At 40.5% G+C, this 19,144-nt stretch overlaps 1 protein-coding gene across 1 annotated transcript; it reads left to right on the top strand.

Annotated features, from left to right (window-relative positions):
* Nucleotides 1–10,491: 10,491 nt before the first annotated feature.
* CXCL13 (C-X-C motif chemokine ligand 13) lies at nucleotides 10,492–16,622 on the top strand. The gene is made up of 4 exons (XM_001147148.7): nucleotides 10,492–10,624; nucleotides 12,398–12,530; nucleotides 15,403–15,483; nucleotides 15,777–16,622. The coding sequence occupies exons 1-4, from the start codon at nucleotides 10,561–10,563 to the stop codon at nucleotides 15,826–15,828; spliced, it is 330 nt and encodes a 109-aa protein (XP_001147148.1). The 5' UTR covers nucleotides 10,492–10,560; the 3' UTR covers nucleotides 15,829–16,622.
* The last annotated feature ends 2,522 nt before the right edge of the window (nucleotides 16,623–19,144 follow it).

Raw genomic sequence — 19,144 nt, 5'->3', positions numbered from 1 at the left:
AAGTATCCCTAGTTTGTACTTTTAAACTCAGGGCCAGGATGTATTGAGTTTAGAAACCCAAGTACACACACTAAGGATGCTAAAATTTCGGTACCACAGACCACATCTTTTTTGTACATTGCCTATTGCCTGCAAGATAGTTTGCTCATCTGAAGGCAAGAACAGAGCAATGGCCATGATTTAGCTCACTTTTGGACCCTGAGTAAAATTGAACCATGCAGGAAGATCAAATAAGCCTTTCTTTGTTTGTGACACATAGGAGAGTATGGCATAAAAGTGTGAAAGCCACAGACTTTGAATATAAATGCAGTCATGTAGGTGTTAATATTCCACGTATATAACTTTGTCCTACTTGCCTATAGGGCCTCTGTCCTGCACCCCCAAAGAGCACCCTAATGAAACAATACTGTTGGCAATTTTTTGCTCTAGCCTTCTTATCAAAAGCATCACTGCTGTCCTATGGAGGCTTCCTGTGAGGATGCTGTTCTGTCACCCTGAGCGTTCACAGTCTTGGAGCTATACTGTTGTCTGCAGAGCAGTTAGAGGCAAGGGCTCTCTCCCCAGTTTTCTGTCCCACTTCCTAAGACAATGTCCCCTGGGCTCCAAACAAGCATGCTTGTGTCCAGAGATGTGATCACATAGAGGCTCCTCAATTTGGCACTCAAACACCTCTCCCATGGGTCCAAACAGTCTTTCAGCTTGGGTACAAATGGGGAATTAACCACTCCCTCTGTTGACCTAATCATACTCAACAAATTGTTACTTTTTGCAAACAAAACAAAGTCCCTTTTCATATTACTGAGGCAGATAGAAGGCAGTATAACAAGAAATACAATGGAATTTTTCCTGTTGTCCCGGAAGGGAGCTAAGATCTAAAGCTGACAAGCAAAAACACTAACAGTGTGTGTCCATTAAGATGATTTTCTAAGTAACCAAAATTGCTAGGTATAGGTTTTGTCTTGAGTAAGACCATCTCTGTATCACCTCCCACTTGTTTGTATGGCTATTATCAAAAAGACAAGAGGTAACTGTTGGCAACAGTGTAGCGAAAAGGGAACACGTACACTGTTGGTGGGAGTGTAAATTAGTACAGTCATTTTGGAAAATAGTATGGAGGTTACTCCAAAATTAAAAATAGAATTATCATACGCTCCAGCAATCCCTCTTCTGGGTATACACCCAAACAAAATGAAATCAATACCTTGGGCTGGGCACAGTGGCTCATGCCTGTAATCCCAGCACTTTGGGAGACCGAGGCGGGTGAATCACCTGAGGTCAGGAGTTCGAGACCAGCCTGGCCAACATGGTGAAACCCCGTCTCTACTAAAAATACAAAAATTAGCTGGGTATGGTGGCGGGTGCCTCTAGTCCCAGCTACTGGGGAGGCTGAGGCAGGAGAATCATTGGAACCTGGGAGGCAGAGGTTGCAGTGAGCTGAGACCGCACCATTGCACTCTAGCCTGGGCAACAAGAGTGAGACTCTGTCTCAAAAAAAAAAAAAGAAAGAAAGAAAAAGAAGAAAAGAAAGAAGTCAATACCCTGAAGAGATATCTGCATCCACACGTTCATTGCAGCATTACTCACGATAGCCAAGACGTGGGAACGACCTAAGTGTCTATTGATGGAAGAATGGGTAAAGAAAAATGTGATCTATACATGCAATGGAGTATTATTTGGCCTTTAAAAAGAAGAAAATGCTGCCATTTGCAAGAACACGAATGAACCTGGAGGACATTACACTAAGTAGTATAAGCCAGACACATAAAGAAGCATATTGCCTAATCTCACTTATATGTGAAATCCAAAACAGTCAAACATATAGAAGCAGAGTAGTGGTTATCAAGGGTGAGGAGGTGGGGGAAATAAACATTTAAAAAATGATAGATTACTTAAAAACATTTTTAATTGATTCAGAGGGAATATTTTACTGATTATTAGATTGAAGCTCTGTAGACTTCCCAGCTAATTGTGTAAATCATATTTTTTTAATGTATTGATACTTAGGTTTTCCCCTGGGGGCAAAAGGAATACATTCATTTTGAATAGTATATTTTTTAATCTTTTTGCATAAACTAAAGCAATATGTCATTTTAAAAAAGATTTCCATTCTTTTGGCAAGGAGCTTCTCCATGTGTTGGTTTTGTTGAACCTGGATGTAACATCTGGAATTGATGCAGCCACTTTGTGCCATGAGTGAATCTAGCCTGAGGACAATTTCCTAAGGCAGGAAGGGGCCGCCTTTTACATTATCCCTGTTTTAAGAGCTAAAGTAAAAAAGTTCTTTCCCAGACCCCAATTCCTTAGAAAAGTGAAATTCTCATGGTTGGCTTAAGATAATAAAGATTTCCCCACCAAGAGTCTTGGAATATGGAAGAAGTTGAATATTCAAATGAATAGGGTCTATTAGAATGGTGGAAATGCACAAATGGCTCTTGGGTGGGCAACAGGATCTGCTCTGTGGCCACATTCTATGTCCAAAGCACCAGCAGCACCAAGGCTGACCACCCACAGGGACTACCAAGAGGCACCTGCCCACCACCAGCACCCCAGTCAATGAAATGAAAAGACTAGGAGAGATGAGAGAGCTTTGGGAGACTGCCAGGTGTATAAGAGAATCCCTGCCCTCTCATTTCTCTTCTGAACTTTGGCAAGCCACTAAAGCAGCAGAGTGCTTGATGTCATTGGAGCTTGGAGAAGGGGAGACAGGAAGACAAGAAGCTGAGAAAAGGGAACCATTGAGTCAGCCTGTTTTTCTACTGTCTGTCAAAGCAAGTCTTCTGTGGGTCATGTGGACACTGCGGGAGATGACCAGGCTTGCCTGTCTTGACAGTATACTACCTCCAAAGGACTGGCATGGAGCAAGGGGATCCCAGCAACAAGGGGCTGTGGAATATGCTCCTGTGGTAGCAGCTGAAGATTTGCGGAAGCCGTTGGTTCAGAATTGAGTCTGCCATATTAGTTTGCACTGTATTAGGGAGACTCCGCAGAGAGATTCAGCCACATCCATAGAGTTAACAGAGAGCAGTGGGGAGTAACAGGGCTGGATGGTGACTGTCGTCTTGCCATGAAAGATAACCATTCCATCCCCAATCCCTTTGTCCCTTTCAGAGCCTGGAAGAGGGAAGGGGAAGTATAGAACAACCAGACTATGCTTTTCTCACCCACTCCAAGCCTCTATAGTCAAAGTTTTCATCTATGTTAGCTGGAAGAGAGAAGAGCTTTGAATCAAACATTGAAATTTATTCAACAAAGAAATAAGACTATTTGAATAACAAAAAGTGACAAAAAGATGTTATGGAATCTGGAAGATGCCTCATGAGAGATGCTACACCACCAGAAAGGGAGAGGCAATATAGTAGAGTGGCAGGTTATTGCGGAAAACTTTTCTTCGTTATACACTAACACATTGAGACTCCGTAGTGAACACATTCTACAGAAGGAAGGTGAGGTGTCGCCCAACTCTAAGTTTTGAAAATATCCATGTCCCATTTTTGGCCTAGCCCCAACACAATGATATTTTTTTTTTCTTTGAGATGGAGTCTCGCCCAGGCTGGAGTACAATGGCATGATCTCGGCTCCCTGCAACCTCTGCCTCCCGAGTTCAAGTGATTTTTCCTGCCTTAGCCTCCATAGTAACTGGGATTACAGGCGCCTGCCACTATGCCCAACTAATTTTTGTATTTTTAGCAGAGCCAGGGTTTCACCATATTGGCCAGGCTGGTCTTGAACTCCTGACCTCAGGTGATCCACCTGCCTCAGCCTCCCAAAATGCAGAGATTACAGGCATGAGCCACCGCACCCGGCCAGCCCCAACACTATTACTGAAGGTAAATAAAAATGGAGTCTTAGGAGTAGAGCTGGAGGAAAAAAACATTAACAATATCTAGGTACTGCCAATGAACCTTCCTTGGTATCCATGAGGATTGGTTGCAAGACTCCCATGTATACCAGAATCTATAGATGCTCAAGTCTCTGATATAAAATGGGATAGTATTTGCATATAACCTGTGCACATCCTCCTGTATACTTTAAATCATCTCTAGATTACTTATAATACCTAATACAATGTAAACACTATGTAAATAGTTATATCGTTTAGGGAATAATGACAAGAAAAAAATCTGTACATGTTCAGAACAGACATGGTCCTTTTTAAAATATTTTTGATTCACAGTTGGTTGGATCCACAGATGTGAAACCCTATGGATAAGGAAGGCCGACTGTATTCATTTGGAACGTAAATTGGAGTACTTGGAGAAGATATTCAACCTGCGAACTTCAGGCCCCTAGTGGTGGGCAAAGTGATTGCAAAGAGTCCTCAACTCCATCTGTGAGAACTGGGGTGGACAGCAAAGGCATGAGGCAGCAGAGGAAGTTGGAGAGAGCACCAGGATCCACTAAGGACTTCTCCACACAGGGGATAGTGGGAAGCGTTTGCAGCACAGCAAAGACACAAACAGCTTTGTGTTTTGAGGAGATGGTTCTGGCTGCAGTGTGGAAAGTGGATTGGGATTGGGGATGGGAAAAGAGCAGTTAGCAAGCTATTGAAGTAGTTGGACAATGGTGGCTGGGAATAGTTTCTAGCAGTGAAACGGGAGGAAAGTGGAGAAAGTCAGGATATTTTAAGATATACAAGTGCCAGCTCTTAGAGACCAAATAGATATGGGGATTAAAGGCGATGAAGGAGTTCAAGATAACTTCCCTGGTTTTTAAGCAAATTTTTGAGCAACTGGGTGAATGATGATACCATTTACTAAGACTTGGAATATTGGAGATAGAGCAGGTTTTGAGGACACTAAGTTCAGTTTGGGGATAATATGATTAGTTAGAAGTATCTAGGAGGCCTCTATGAAGAAATGACCACTAATTAGGCTATTGAATAGATACCAATGTGAGAGGACTTACATGTAAACTTGAAGGACTGGGAAGAGACACACACCCCTAGGGAGAGAGTACACAGTGAGAGGAGCGGAATAGCTAGTTAGATGAAGAAGAGAAAAGAGCAAAGCAATATGACACTGAGAAGATTACTTGGGGGCACCTGAGGTTTGCAGATTAGCAGATATTAAGGGAACAAAGTGATATGCCAAAAACTTTCAAAATTGCATAAGGGTTCTCTTGCTGGAAAATGAAACTATTGACTTTTATTTATAATGTCCAGGTCTTCACTGATGGTTATAACATAAATATATGCCAAATGAGAAAAGTAGATGATGACTTATTATCTACATGACATATGATTATATATGATGACATATGATTACATTATAGCATCAGTAGAGGAGAAACAAGATGAGTATTTTGCTAATGCTCACTGCATGCACTATGCTTTAAAAGCAAAAGCACAATTGCTTGATCACTTTGACATTGGTATGTGGTGGCCTCACTGTTCTCAGAAATCTTTCTAATCACAGAAGGTACAAGCCCAGCCACTGCTGAGGCCGAATGTGATCTCATGCCAGAGGACCAATATGCAATCTGATTTTGCAACCTCAGGAATAAGGAGTTGGATTTGGGCAAGAATTTGTTGGACTATTTCAGATTTTTAGGGGTTTTTCTCCCCTCCTTCATGAATATTTCAGCCTAATCAAAAAAATCTCAAACCTCACAATATTTTTAAAGCAATAAGTCAAATCAAATAAATGATTTGAATGTTGAAATAATGCAACGCACCCCTTCTGGTCAGCACACAGGCAGGGTCTTCTTTACCTGAGGACAGACCTTTTCCTTCCCGCAAACTGTTTCTGTAAGTAATGCTGCCACCTAGCAGTCTCTTGGGGAATCACCACCCTGCAAGGTAATAGCTTTCGGTACACACGTTTTAGGTTTGTGGTGGCTTCCCTGCATTTAAGTTGGGTTTAAACAACACTTGAAATATAAATTTAATTACCTTTGAAAAATGTCTTTTCTGCAGGTATAGGTCTTGAAATCATGGTGTGGCAAAAAATAGGCTGTTGAAAGCAGCTCGCTCAAGATGAAAATGATGGCAAAATACACAGGATTTGCACTGTCCAAACTCATCCAATTGCACACACTGAATATGTGCAGTTCTTTTTATATCAATTATTCCTCAATAAAGCTGTTTAAAAATGGTAAAATAAAAAGAAAATGATGGCAAAAAATAAAACACCCCCTGTGTAAAACTTCAGTACATTTGTATGAAATACAAACCTCTACAAGTATCTTGTGAGGAGAGTAGGTAAAAACAAAGTGTGGATGATCAGCGTCAAAGAAGAACAGCTCTTTAACCAGAGAACTCTGGAGTCATAATCTCAAAGTATCACCTATGTGCCTACTGGAAACCTAAATGCTGTGACATTTTAATTCACAGCAGGAGCTTCACTTGCAAACTAAGCAAAGTTACTTTTTCATGTACTTCACATTTTTGTGTTTTCACAAAGGTTAAAAAGAAACAGCTAACAGTTATTGAAGTGTTTGCTATTTGCCCAACACTGAGTAAAACACTTTCCAAGCACTGTTATGTAACCTACACAATCCCCTGAGATGGTGTTACTGATACTGGTGGCCTGGGGAAGTTAACAAGGCAAATAAGTGTTGGAGTCGGGATACAAACTGAGCCAGTCTGATTTCAGAGCCTGAGCTCTCACCTCCAAGGTTATAATACTTTTCTATTGTGCTGAAAGTTATGTGGGAGCAAACAGATGTCAGATGTTCAGCAGGTTAAAACATGTGTTAACAGGATACAGTAAGTTTCTGTTTTCTAGTTGAGTGGCATGAAAGAAAATGTTCTCAATTGTATCACAGTGACATTTGTCCTATCTCTTACTACAAACTACTTTATTTAATCACTATGAAACTCTACCGTTAACTCTCTGTTTAATACCTGTTGACTATCTAGATTGTCAGATACTTTGTCCAATTATGCCATCTCACTGTTTTAGTGACATTTCACTTTTTGATATCTTGAGAGAGAGTTTCCTTCTTGTCACTGCTCTGCATTTAGATGTCAGTGAGTACTGACATCTACAGTGGATGTGTCTTGTCCACTTTTACTAAAATAAGGTATCTATGCATCATTTTCTGAGGAAATGTCTTGTCCAAACATATCTCTGAAGATAATTTGAATATGCATAATATCTTTATCCAGAAATAGCATGCCACAGCAAACTATGCAGCTTATGTTAGACCAGGCACATGCATTCAAACCACCTGAGAATCTTGTTGGATGCAGGACCTGAGATTCTACATTTTAAACTAGCTCTCGGGTGAAGTTAATGATGCTAGTCCTTGGATCACAATTTAAGTACCAAGGTTCTAAATTATCCAGTTATGCTTGGGTCTGGAAAGAAAATCTGATTTGATTCCAAAGTGAAGCAAAAAAAAAATCTTCCCTATAATTTTCTCATTTTATGTATCTGATGATAAAAATCAGGTTTCATATAAACCAAGTTATGTATTTTTATGTTTCTAAACAAGGGTATCTATAAAATCTATTTTAAAAATAAATTGTTTCCATTTGAGTTTTAAATCTATTTGTTTAAATATTTTTTCTTCTTGTCATCAGAGTTTTTGAAATTTATACCTCTACCATAAGATATCATGTAGTGTTGGACTTGAAACTTCTAGAATCATCTGGCTATCAGAGAGCTGCCCAACCTCCAGCCCCATCTTAGGGCAGACATGGATAAGGCTTCTTTGGTCTAAATAAGCTAAATCCAGAGCTCTGGGCATTAAAGAAACTGAAGTCAGATTTTAGAATTGTTCTGCAATTAGTTCCTTGACCTGGTGGTCCTATTTTTAATAGCAGCCAATTTAGGAGTTTCCTAGGTTTATTCAGAGCTCTCTTTCAGGTAACTTTGTCCCTATACTCTTCCATTTCTTGTCAGTATCACTCATTTTTTTGCTCTCACAAGAAAATATATAGTACTTAGAGGTAAATGCAAAACTTCTATACTTGGGTCTCAAGATCATATCACAAAAGAGTGAAATGAATTAGACACTGTAAGAAATTGACCATTCAAAAACAGGAATGTTATTGCCTACCAACTCAATATAAGTGACTAGAATAATGTTATTCAGTCTAGGAATCTATTAATAGAAGAATAGTGCTAGGACAAAGGAGGTAATGGGCTTCCTCTAGCTTGTACTGGCAAAGCCATAATTGACGTAATACAATGTTCAGATGTATGCATGTAAGTGTATGGGTGTTTGTGGCTGTGAGTCAGAGAGTGTGATGGAGAGGCAAAAGGGAAGGTAGTTATAATTTATGAGGAACAATGGAAAAGATCAACAGGTTTCAAAAAGGTAAACCAGATGGTGAGAGAGTTTCAAACTGTTATAAATTCAAAGAAATAGGAGTATTTACTTTTGAAGTGGGTTTTGGAGTGGAAGTTAGTAAGATCTTTTATGGATGGATGGACAGATGGATGGATGGGGGTGGCGGATGGATTGAGGAGTTAAATCCCTAAACACCTTACTTTGAGAAATCTAGAAGCAATGGAGCAGTTTTTTCCCGAACAGATTAGATAGTCAGACAGACAGGCAGGCTATTTATTGAATATATTCTACATGCCAGTATTCGGCCGAACCCTCTACATATACCAGGTGCTTTCTTCTCCAAACAACCCTTTGGAATTCCTATTATCCTCATGTGGAAAGTGGTAAATATGAGGCATAGAGAAATTAAGTGACCTGTCCAAAGTCATTGCCAGGCTGAGCTCAGACTTTGTGCTGTTAACCTCTAGTTTATAACCCTGAGTGACACTCAAAGGTGCCCTACTCAACTCTCTCTTAAAGAAATAACTTGCTGGCCAGCGGCAAGGAGTGCAGTTAGCTGACAGCCTCTACTGATAACCTCCTCGGGCTCTGCTTCAGCTTTCAACCAGAGACCATGTTGTTTCTGAGGAGGCCCCCCTAAGGACCGAGCATGGTTGGGGTAGAAGAGTCTGAACATTTCTGCCCACCATGGGCCCCTCTAATAAACAGTCTTTCCTCTGGAGCTCCCCACTGAGCTGTTGTAGACTTCACCAGATCAGCATTGCAATCTGAGGCTCCCCCTGCCCAATTCTGCCTCCTTCCTCCTTCTGTCTATCGCAGGAGTTGTTCTGAATAACCTTCTTGTACTCCAATGTCCATCTCAGCATCTGCTTTGCAGAGGACACAACTGGCACACCCTGCCTTCATATATTTGGATTGCCATCATATAGAAGACTGTTTAGAATTGTTTTGTGTTGTGATAAGGGGTTGAATTAGGACAAAATTCAACCCCTTATCACAACACAAGCATAAACAAACTGCTAGGGAAGCAGCTTTCACATATACATAAGGAAGAACATCCTAACAACTAGAAGTGCCAAACAGTAGAATAGCCTGCCTCAAGATCAATGAGTGCCCTGTCACTGCGTTCAGGCTGACTGGAGAACTGCTTTTGTGTGAAGGTTGTGTGGCATTACCACTCCTCCACTTCTACCCCCATGAATACTGAGGCACCTGGGATGCTAAACATCCACAATGCTAATTGATTAGCAAAAACCAAATTGTTTAGGAAATCGCGCCAGGAAGCCCAAACCTCTGATTTCTTAGCAGATCAGTGGGTCTGGTTTGATACATCATCCTTGTCCACTTCCAGGGCAGTTTAGTGGTACTCTAGGCCAGACTAGCCAGTCTACATACTTTTTTTTTTAATCAAAGAGCTCCTAGAAAATGGGATAGGCTGTGGGCTGATTGTCCCCATGGACTAGCTGGTGGGATCAAAACCTAACTTCACATATGTTTATGTCAGACTGTAATATGGGGTTCACCCTCTAAAGCAGTTCTAATGACTCCCTCCCCTGCCACATGGTTCTCAAGCTCATGGACTTGCACACGACAGCCAGAGAGATTCTCTTCCTCAAGGCTGTTGTCTCCCTCCCTTCATGCAGACACAGGCACACAAAGCAGGGGACGCCTACTGCCCCCTTCTAAGAATTCCATGATGGTCAGATTATATAAGTAATCATATATTTCAGATAGCAAAATAAGAGATGGAAAAGACTGGTAGGAAAATCAATAGCATGATCAGCGTTAGGATCTGTATATAAAGAGACATTCATTTGCTTTACAAATATTTACTGAGCACCTACCAAAGGCCGGAATCCCTTCCACATACTAAGGACGTGATGCGCTCGACGGAGTCCCCAATGTCATGGAGTATATATCTAATGCCACTGAGAAACCTGGCTCACCCTGCACTGAGAGAAGCACTCAAAGCCACCATCACCAATAGCTCTACTAAAGACAGTGCTTTGGAGCTTCCAAGCTGATAGATTATCCTTTCTCCCCACCCTCAGATTTCTCCAGTGTCTCTGGCACTTATAGTCCATGTTTGCAAGAAATATTTTATTATAGTGCTCTGAAACAAATTTATAAAGTTTGCAAGAGAAGTTTTAAAAAAGCAAGCTCAGCAATATTTGGGGGCTTTTAAAACTGATGATGCAGCTGACCTACTGGAGACAAAGGCAGTGGGAGGGCCCTTACTGGTATAAATAAATAGGAGTCTCTGGTACTGCAAACCCACAGCCTGGACTCAGAGCTCAAGTCTGAACTCTACCTCCAGACAGAATGAAGTTCATCTCGACATCTCTGCTTCTCATGCTGCTGATCAGCAGCCTCTCTCCAGTCCAAGGTGAGAACTTTCATTTACGTTTCACTGTTTATTGAACAGAAATAGTCTTTAACCACTTCAATTTTCTTTCGATTAAAAACCGCAGGGAAGTCTGACTAAAGGGGGAAAAAACTGCTCTGTTCCTTCTAGATTTCTCAAAGTAAGGTGTTTAGGAATTTAACTCTTCAAAACTGGAAGTATTTATATTGTTAAGATTTTTATTTATAGCAAAAAGAGATACCACAAGTCCAATATTCATGTGAATTATATATTCCCAGCCTTTTTCAGATTCAGCTCCTGCTATATATAATTCTCTACATGTAGCTCTTCTTTGTTCTGCCTCTCAATGTTACCCACTCTGACCAAACCCTATACAGGGTTTAAAGATTATTGAACTCTACTGGTCTCTTGCAGTGAACATGCTTCATGTAATTCCAAATGGTTAGATCTGACATCAAGTACACCACTGTCAGTACACCAGGGGTATTTACACACATTCTGCAAAGAAGCAGACTTCCATGTCTAAGTGGGGCAGCTATCTTTGTGTCAATAGATAAATATCCAGTTGAAGTAGTAAGTTTTTATGTGGCCGAAGAAATGGATATGTGCAGAAAGAAGCCTTCTGCTCAGATTTAGAAGGCCAAATTTTTGTTCTTAAAACACAGAGGAGCTTTCTCCCCCAGTTTTAATTTTGCTTCACATGTTATTTTCACTCTTCAAAACCCTAATTTCTTGCATTCTCCACGGGGCTTTCCCATGGCTCCCGGCAGAGGTAGCTCTTAGTACATCTTCTGTTCTCAGCATGCACGTTAGATTTTGAGCGTAATACAACCTTCTGTGGTATTTTAGTTTTTGTTTGCTTGTTTCCCCTACTAACTTGTACACACCTTGAGAGGTGAGCCTTTTTATTTACAAATGTATGTCAAGCACAGTAGTAGGCTGGATAGAAAAGATCTGATAAATGTCTTTGGCTTAGATGTCATTAGATCCCATTAAAATTCATGAGATGGATACTAATGATACCCATCCAGTATTAATTGCTTTTGTTAAATAAAAAGACTTTTGAATTTTTATGATTGCCTTTTGTTTTGTAATGATTTGCAACCCAGACAGAGGACCAACATATCAAACAAAAACGTCTGTGACATTTTCTGAGAGGAAAGGGGAGGATGGCAGAGAGTCTGATAGAGAAAACTCTGTTCCAGCATGTTATTGCTCCCAGGACTCTAGAGCCAGGTCATGTCCTCAGTTTTTATGTGTTGGGAGTGAAGATAATCCACTGGTTTTATATTGTATTAATTATAACTGAGTTGTAAGTCCCTACAGAGGCTGTTCTCAAATTTTATTATGTGGACTATCACCTGAGTACAAATATAACACTATCACAAATTTCAAAATTGCTGTGTTTTTTTGAAAGCTAATTTTTGTTTTGTTTTCTTTTTGCTTTGTTTGTTTGCTTTTTGAGATGAGGTCTCCGTTTGTTGCCCAGGCTGGTCTCAAACTCCTGGGTTCAACCAATCCTCCCACCTTGGCCTTCCAAAGTGCTGGGATTACAAGTGTAAGCCACTGTGCCTGGCCTAAAAGCTAACTTTATTTTTAAAGTTTTGGTAGAAAACATTTGAAAATACTCAAGCCAAGACAAGCAGAAATATACAAACTAAAGACATATGTGTGGAAGCACTGACTTGAAACTTTTAAGTCTTCAAATGCACATTATGAAAGATTAGTAATTAAATTCTAGTTATGAATTACATGCCAATGGATTAAAATAACTGATTCTGTGTTTACTTACAGGTGTTCTGGAGGTCTATTACACAAGCTTGAGGTGTAGATGTGTCCAAGAGAGCTCAGTCTTTATCCCTAGACGCTTCATTGATCGAATTCAAATCTTGCCCCGTGGGAATGGTTGTCCAAGAAAAGAAATCATGTAAGTTTCAAGAGAAAAATAAATAAGATTTCCTTCTCCCAATGAAATCAGATCAAATGTTACCATACAGTAGTCTTACTCAAGAATGTCGAAGAGATTTACTTGAGTGTTGCTAAAAATTCTCAAACTAATAATGAAAATTGTTAATAATTAAGAGCTTAGTTTGCAGCAGCCCTGAGCTAAGTGCTTTACATGCACATACTCATTTTCTTTATTCAACCACTTTATTAAGGTAAGTCTATTGTTCCTTACAGTCTGAGGCTTAGGAAGGTTAACTAACTGCCTGAGACACACCATCAAAAAGGATTAGAAAGTGCATTAGTGGCCAGGCGTGGTGGCTCATGCCTGTAATTCCAGCACTTTAGGAGGCCGAGGAGGGCGGATCACCTGAGGTCAGGAGTTCGAGACCAGCCTGACCAACATAGAGAAACCCCGTCTCTACTAAAAATACAAAATTAGCCGGGTGTGGTGGTTCATGCCTATAATCCTAGCTACTTGGGAGGCTGAGGCAGGAGAATCGCTTGAACCTGGGAGGCGGAGGTTGCGGTGAGCCGAGATCACGCCATTGCAATCCAGCCTGGGCAACAAGAGCGAAACTCCATCTCAAAAAAAAAAAAGAAAGAAAGAAAGTGCATTAGCCAGGACTCCATTCACATTTTCCCCATTGCAAAGCCTCTTTTTTGCGACACCTTGAAGTATTAGGCACAGCATCTTTCTCAGGGCATCCCTGACTTGGCATTCATGAGTGGCTTTTCCCATGGACTTCTTTAGATTTTTGCAATGTTTGTAAGCAGCTACTTCCTCTTTGTCACATTTTGTTACCAGTGCTTGGGGCCTTGGACCAGTTGAAATATGGGATATCAAAAGTGCATATGGTAATTTTTCACTAGAAAGGCATTTCACTAACGTCTTTAACAATAATGTCTAACTAAACTACAATTATTGGCATCAAACTCAGAGATGTGAAGTCTAGCCATGACCTACTTGGGAGTAGTTCCCCTGGCTGTTTAGAAAACTGGGACCCCTTTCTTTTGATTCCATTTCCTCTGTCATGACTCAAGTCTCTTGCCTGTCAACCAAGGAAGGTAATGCACCTTAATTTTCTCTGCTTTAACTTTGATTGTTTTGAAATGACAAAAATCTGATTTTATATCTTTTCATCAAGTTCTGCATTTGTGAATTTTAACCAGATACAGAAATGAAAGTTTCAAATTATTGTGAGAAATTCATGCCAGTCAGAGATGAAAATACCGTGAGTCCAGATGATCAGAAATCTGTCTTTCCGTCATGAACTCAGAAACCCAATTGGAAGTGTCTGTCTGAAAACCCAACTGCTCCATGTCCTGTGACCTCTCTAAGATTTACGTGCAAAAGTGCAGTTTCAGAGTTAGATGGATGGATCCTTGCTGTTTGTCTTTATTGTTTTGGGGTTTTTGTGGTTTGTTTCTGTTTTTTGTGTTTTGGGTTTTTGTTTTTTTGTTTTTTGTTTTTTGTTTTTTTTTGAGACAGGATCTCACTCTGCTGCCCAGGCTGGAGTGCAGTGGCACAGTCATGGCTCACTGCAGCCTTGACCTCCTGGGTTCAAGCAAGCCTCCCTCCTCAGCCTCCCGAGTAGCTGGGACAACAGGTGCACAACACCATGCCCCACTGCAGCCTTGACCTCCTGGGTTCAAGCAAGCCTCCCTCCTCAGCCTCCCGAGTAGCTGGGACAACAGGTGCACACCACCATGCCCAGCTAGTTTTTTTTTTTTTATTATTTCTGTAGAGATGGGGTCTCATTAAGTTGCCCAGGCTCCAGGCCTCAAGCAATCCGCCCACCTCAGCCTCCCAAAGTGCTGGGATTACAGGCATGAGCTACCATGCTGCTGGCTGTTTGTCATTTTATAACTAAGATAAATGACATATAAGGAAATTGTGTTTTGTTTGAGTTCACACCAGTAGAGGGTAGAGTCTCCCAGTTTTCTGCTGTCTGGGAGACCTCACTTTTCCACTGCAGATAAAGCATTTAACACTGTATCTGGCACTTGGTAATTACTCAGGTCATGCTCATGAAAAACAGTGAAGAAAAGTGTGGGCTCTGGAGTCAGATAATCTTCATTTGAATCCTTCTGTATCATGTATTTGTTGTGCAATCTTGAACAAGTTATTTAAATTCACTGAGCCTAAGTTATCATCAGAAGATAAGGAAATAATAATTTCTCCAGCAAAGGATTTTTGTGAGATGAATTGAAATAATCCATGTTACCTGCTAAGCATAGTGCCTGGTGTGTTATAAGTACCTGATAAATATTAGCTATTAATTATTGCTGCCACTTTTGCTATTGCTTAATATCTTAGAGCAGGAAAAATCTTGCTAAGTGGTAATTCGACAAAATGCAGATGTCACTCCAAGCAATCTGCTCTGCAGCATGCGTCTCATGTGAAATTGCACTGAATTTTTTTTCAGTGAAATTCAGGTTCTCAAGAGAGTGTTTTCTATAGCTTATTTTGTTCTCCCAAATGCAGTGCAACAGATAAGCACATTTTAAAGATATTGTGATATAACTTTAGAAGTGAGCCAATCTTGGAGTAAGTTATTTGGTTGTTCTCCAATACACGTAAATGTTATCAACAAAACACTAACCTCTGACATGTGAGGCCCTCGCAGCTTTGGATTCAACCCCACCAGCTCACACATACTGGTCCACAAATGGTTGTTTTCTTATTCCTCTGACCCCATACTACAAATCACCTATTCCAGATCCCAAACTGCCCAGCTCCAATTTCATTTCATCTAGGAATAATTATTTTCATACCAAACTCTTTTCTTTATTAAAAGTATAGGATTGACTAAAATGTAAGACTGAATTATTTAATTTTTATTTTCCCCCAGAGTCTGGAAGAAGAACAAGTCAATTGTGTGTGTGGACCCTCAAGCTGAATGGATACAAAGAATGATGGAAGTATTGAGAAAGTAAGTTAGGCATAACAAGGGGTTTCAGATTCCAACTTGTACTGAAGAGTTTCCCTTTCCTGGGCAGTCAAAATAGGGACTAGTTTGAATTTATGAGACGTTCCTAAGACAAATGTGTGTTTTTCACCGTTATTGCTTATCAGATGGAGTAGGGGTAGCTCATTCCAGCAGCTCAGTAAACCAAACTAGAAGCCAGTATACATAAGAGTCCTTGCCCGGTATCTCCAGAGGAAAGCCACAGTTTCTTGTGTTTCTCTAAACATGACAATTTTGTTTTTGTTTCTGCTTCACAGAAGAAGTTCTTCAACTCTACCAGTTCCAGTGTTTAAGAGAAAGATTCCCTGATGCTGATATTTCCACTAAGAACACCTGCATTCTTCCCTTATCCCTGCTCTGGATTTTAGTTTTGTGCTTAGTTAAATCTTTTCCAGGAAAAAGAACTTCCCCATACAAATAAGCATGAGACTATGTAAAAATAACCTTGCAGAAGCCGATGGGGCAAACTCAAGCTTCTTCACTCACAGCACCCTATATACACTTCGAGTTTGCATTCTTATTCATTAGGGAGGAAAGTTTCTTTGAAAATAGTAATTCAGTTATAAGTAATACAGGATTATTTTGATTATATACTTGTTGTTTAATGTTTAAAATTTCTTAGAAAACAATGGAATGAGAATTTAAGCCTCAAATTTGAACATGTGGCTTGAATTAAGAAGAAAATTATGGCATATATTAAAAGCAGGCTTCCATGAAAGACTCAAAAAGCTGCCTGGGAGGCAGATGGAACTTGAGCCTGTCAAGAGGCAAAGGAATCCATGTAGTAGATATCTTCTGCTTAAAAACTCACTACGGAGGAGAATTAAGTCCTACTTTTAAAGAATTTCTTCATAAAATTTACTGTCTAAGATTAATAGCATTCGAAGATCCCCAGACTTCATAGAATACTCAGGGAAAGCATTTAAAGGGTGATGTACACATGTATCCTTTCACACATTTGCCTTGACAAACTTCTTTCACTCACATCTTTTTCACTGACTTTTTTTGTGGGGGGCAGGGCGGGGGGACTCTGGTATCTAATTCTTTAATGATTCCTATAAATCTAATGACATTCAATAAAGTTGAGCAAACGTTTTACTTAATTATGAGCAATTTCTTCTTCTTTTTTTTTTTTTTTTTTTGAGACAGAGTCTCACTATGTCGCTCAGGCTAGAGTGCACTGGCACAATCACAGCTCACTGCAGCCTCAACCTCCTGGGCTCAAGCAATTCTCCCACCTCAGGCTCCCCAGTAGTTGGGACTATAGGCACACACCACCACACCCAGCTAATTTTTGTATTCTTTTGTAGAGACGGAGTTTCACCATGTTGTCCAGGGTGTGAGCAATTCATTCTTAACATAGCATCTACTCAAATGCAGACATTCTCTGATTCTTAAAATAGGATTTTATGAGGTTAATTTTTCTTTGTATCTCATTTGCCTTTTACAGATGATCTAAAATCATTTGGCAAAGGATGAGTGAAGTTATTCCTGATATTAACACAGTGGGAAATACTTGGCTATGAGGGCCTCTTCCCCCTAGTGTTACCTACCGCATACTAACCGTGATTTCCTCCAGACATCAAACACTTATCAAACCCATTTTCACTGTGTCATATTGACTCTTAAAGTCACTAATATTTCATCTGACAGTTTTGCATTGAGTTTGACCAACAGACAAAGAAGACACTTGAACTCTGGTCCCTATCTGCCCCTGGCATCAGCCTGGATATCCTACCCACCACACCACTAAGCTCCACTGTGTGTTCCTCTCCCCACCCCACCCCGCTACTGCTTAACAACTGCTTTGGGGGGTCTGCTCCCAGTTCACCCAGGTTTTAAGCTATCTCTGACTCCCTCTTTCACTTTTCTTTTTATTTTTAAATTTATTTTTATGTTATTAAATTCTTTCTTGGGAGAAAATTAAAAGCACCCGTTATTACTATATTTTCTCTTGTCTACAATTCAATGTCTTTTAAATTACAAATACACACACGCACACATAGAGGGCTGATAAAATGTCATCAAGATCCTGCCTTGTAGCGTTTTTCAGATTCCAGTGTTTAGAGATCAGGAATCCTTTCATTCTTTAATTCGATTTTGGTCTCCTTTGGTAGTTAGACAAATATTCAGAAGTCTCAAATAAGAAACACCACTATTTCTCATGAAGTATCTACTATTATCACCCCTGCTTGGGACACAGTGGTTAAGTCATTTGCTCATGAGACTCCATCTCTACAGAAATAAAAACTAGCTGGGCATGGAGGTGTGCACCTGTAGTCCCAGCTACTCAGGAGGCTGAGGAGGGAGGCTTGCTTGAGCCCAGGAGGTCGAGGCTGCAGCTACTAAATGACAAGCCAGCATTCAAATTCAGCCAGTGCGGAACCAGAATCCATGTGCCTAACTATTGTACTGTGCTGACTCTATAGAAGGTTGGTATCATCAGTAGAAACTGAGGCATGTACTTGCCCCAAATCGTATAACTAGCAAAAGACAAATCAGAATTCAAACCCAGGGCCATCTGACTCCTAAGCAAATGCTGTTAATCACTTCACTAGACTGCCTCAAGTTTTCCCTTCCCTAAACATATTTCTTACTTCAACTTCTTTGGCCACTATCCTTTTCAGGGCCAATCAAAGCCAGGGGAAGGGTGGGAGCTCCAGGACGTTCAGGCTTCCGCTGGATTGAGACGTTCATCCTGTGTTGTCCAATCCCAGGGGGATCTGGGCAGCTGGTGGGTGGTGTGAAGGCAGTGGGCCAATGAGGAAAGCGAGACAAAAGCAGGGCCAGTGAGGGTTTCTAAACTCGCTTTTCTTACCACACAGGCATGCATTCCTCAAAAGTCGGAGTGGATTTGGGGATGTTCAGCCTGGTCTGAGGCAGAGAGCTGAACTCATAGATGCAGGAAACTTGTGAACCAGTTCCTGGAGTGTCTGAGGAAAGGCAGGCTATTGCAGATCTGAGTGGGTTTGGGTCTGGAAAGAAAGACTTGTGGAAGAGTAGGGCAGTGCAGTATTCATGTGATAAATGACTCCACACACACACACACACACACACAAATTAATCAAAAATCAAAGTAAAATAGAGTTGAATGGAAAATATAAGGTAATGCTGGCCAAAACAGGATGTTCAACACTGAGAAACTGAATGAAGGAGGTACATGGGCCAAGCAGCACAGGGATCTCCTAGTAGCAGAATGCAGGGGACCTGTAACAAACCCATCAATAGTGCTGCTCAAACCCATCCACCCAACCAGCAGAGGCCCAGGAAGAAAAGATTCTGCTTCTCCAACAGAAGGGCTCAGTCTTGGCCTTACTTTGAGGGGGAAAAAAATCCACCAAAATAACAATACAATAATTAAAAAATATATATTCTAAAAATACAGCATAACAACTATTTACATAGAATTTATATTGTAATTTAAAGATGATTTAAAGTACAGTACACAGCAGAGTGTGCATAGGCCATATGCAAATACTGTTCTTTTATATAAGGGACTTGAGCATTCTCAGATTTTGATGTCCTCTGGGGTTTTGGGGAAGGGGCTGGAACCAATCCCCTGAGGATACCAAGAGATAACTATATTTGGTCTTTGTCCTAGGTTCCTAGTACAGAGCTCCTAAAA

The sequence above is a fragment of the Pan troglodytes genome, chromosome 3 (genome assembly GCF_028858775.2).
Source record: "Pan troglodytes isolate AG18354 chromosome 3, NHGRI_mPanTro3-v2.0_pri, whole genome shotgun sequence".
Classification (NCBI taxonomy): Eukaryota; Metazoa; Chordata; class Mammalia; order Primates; family Hominidae; genus Pan; species Pan troglodytes.
This window is presented reverse-complemented; position numbering and strand designations above follow the sequence as displayed.

Bases quoted from the DNA above. Each gene is read 5' to 3' on its own strand.
- CXCL13 (XM_001147148.7), top strand. From the start codon at position 10,561: ATGAAGTTCATCTCGACATCTCTGCTTCTCATGCTGCTGATCAGCAGC. The intron at 10,625-12,397 runs GTGAGAACTTTC...GTTTACTTACAG, and splicing joins CAGCCTCTCTCCAGTCCAAG to GTGTTCTGGAGGTCTATTAC. The intron at 12,531-15,402 runs GTAAGTTTCAAG...ATTTTCCCCCAG, and splicing joins TGTCCAAGAAAAGAAATCAT to AGTCTGGAAGAAGAACAAGT.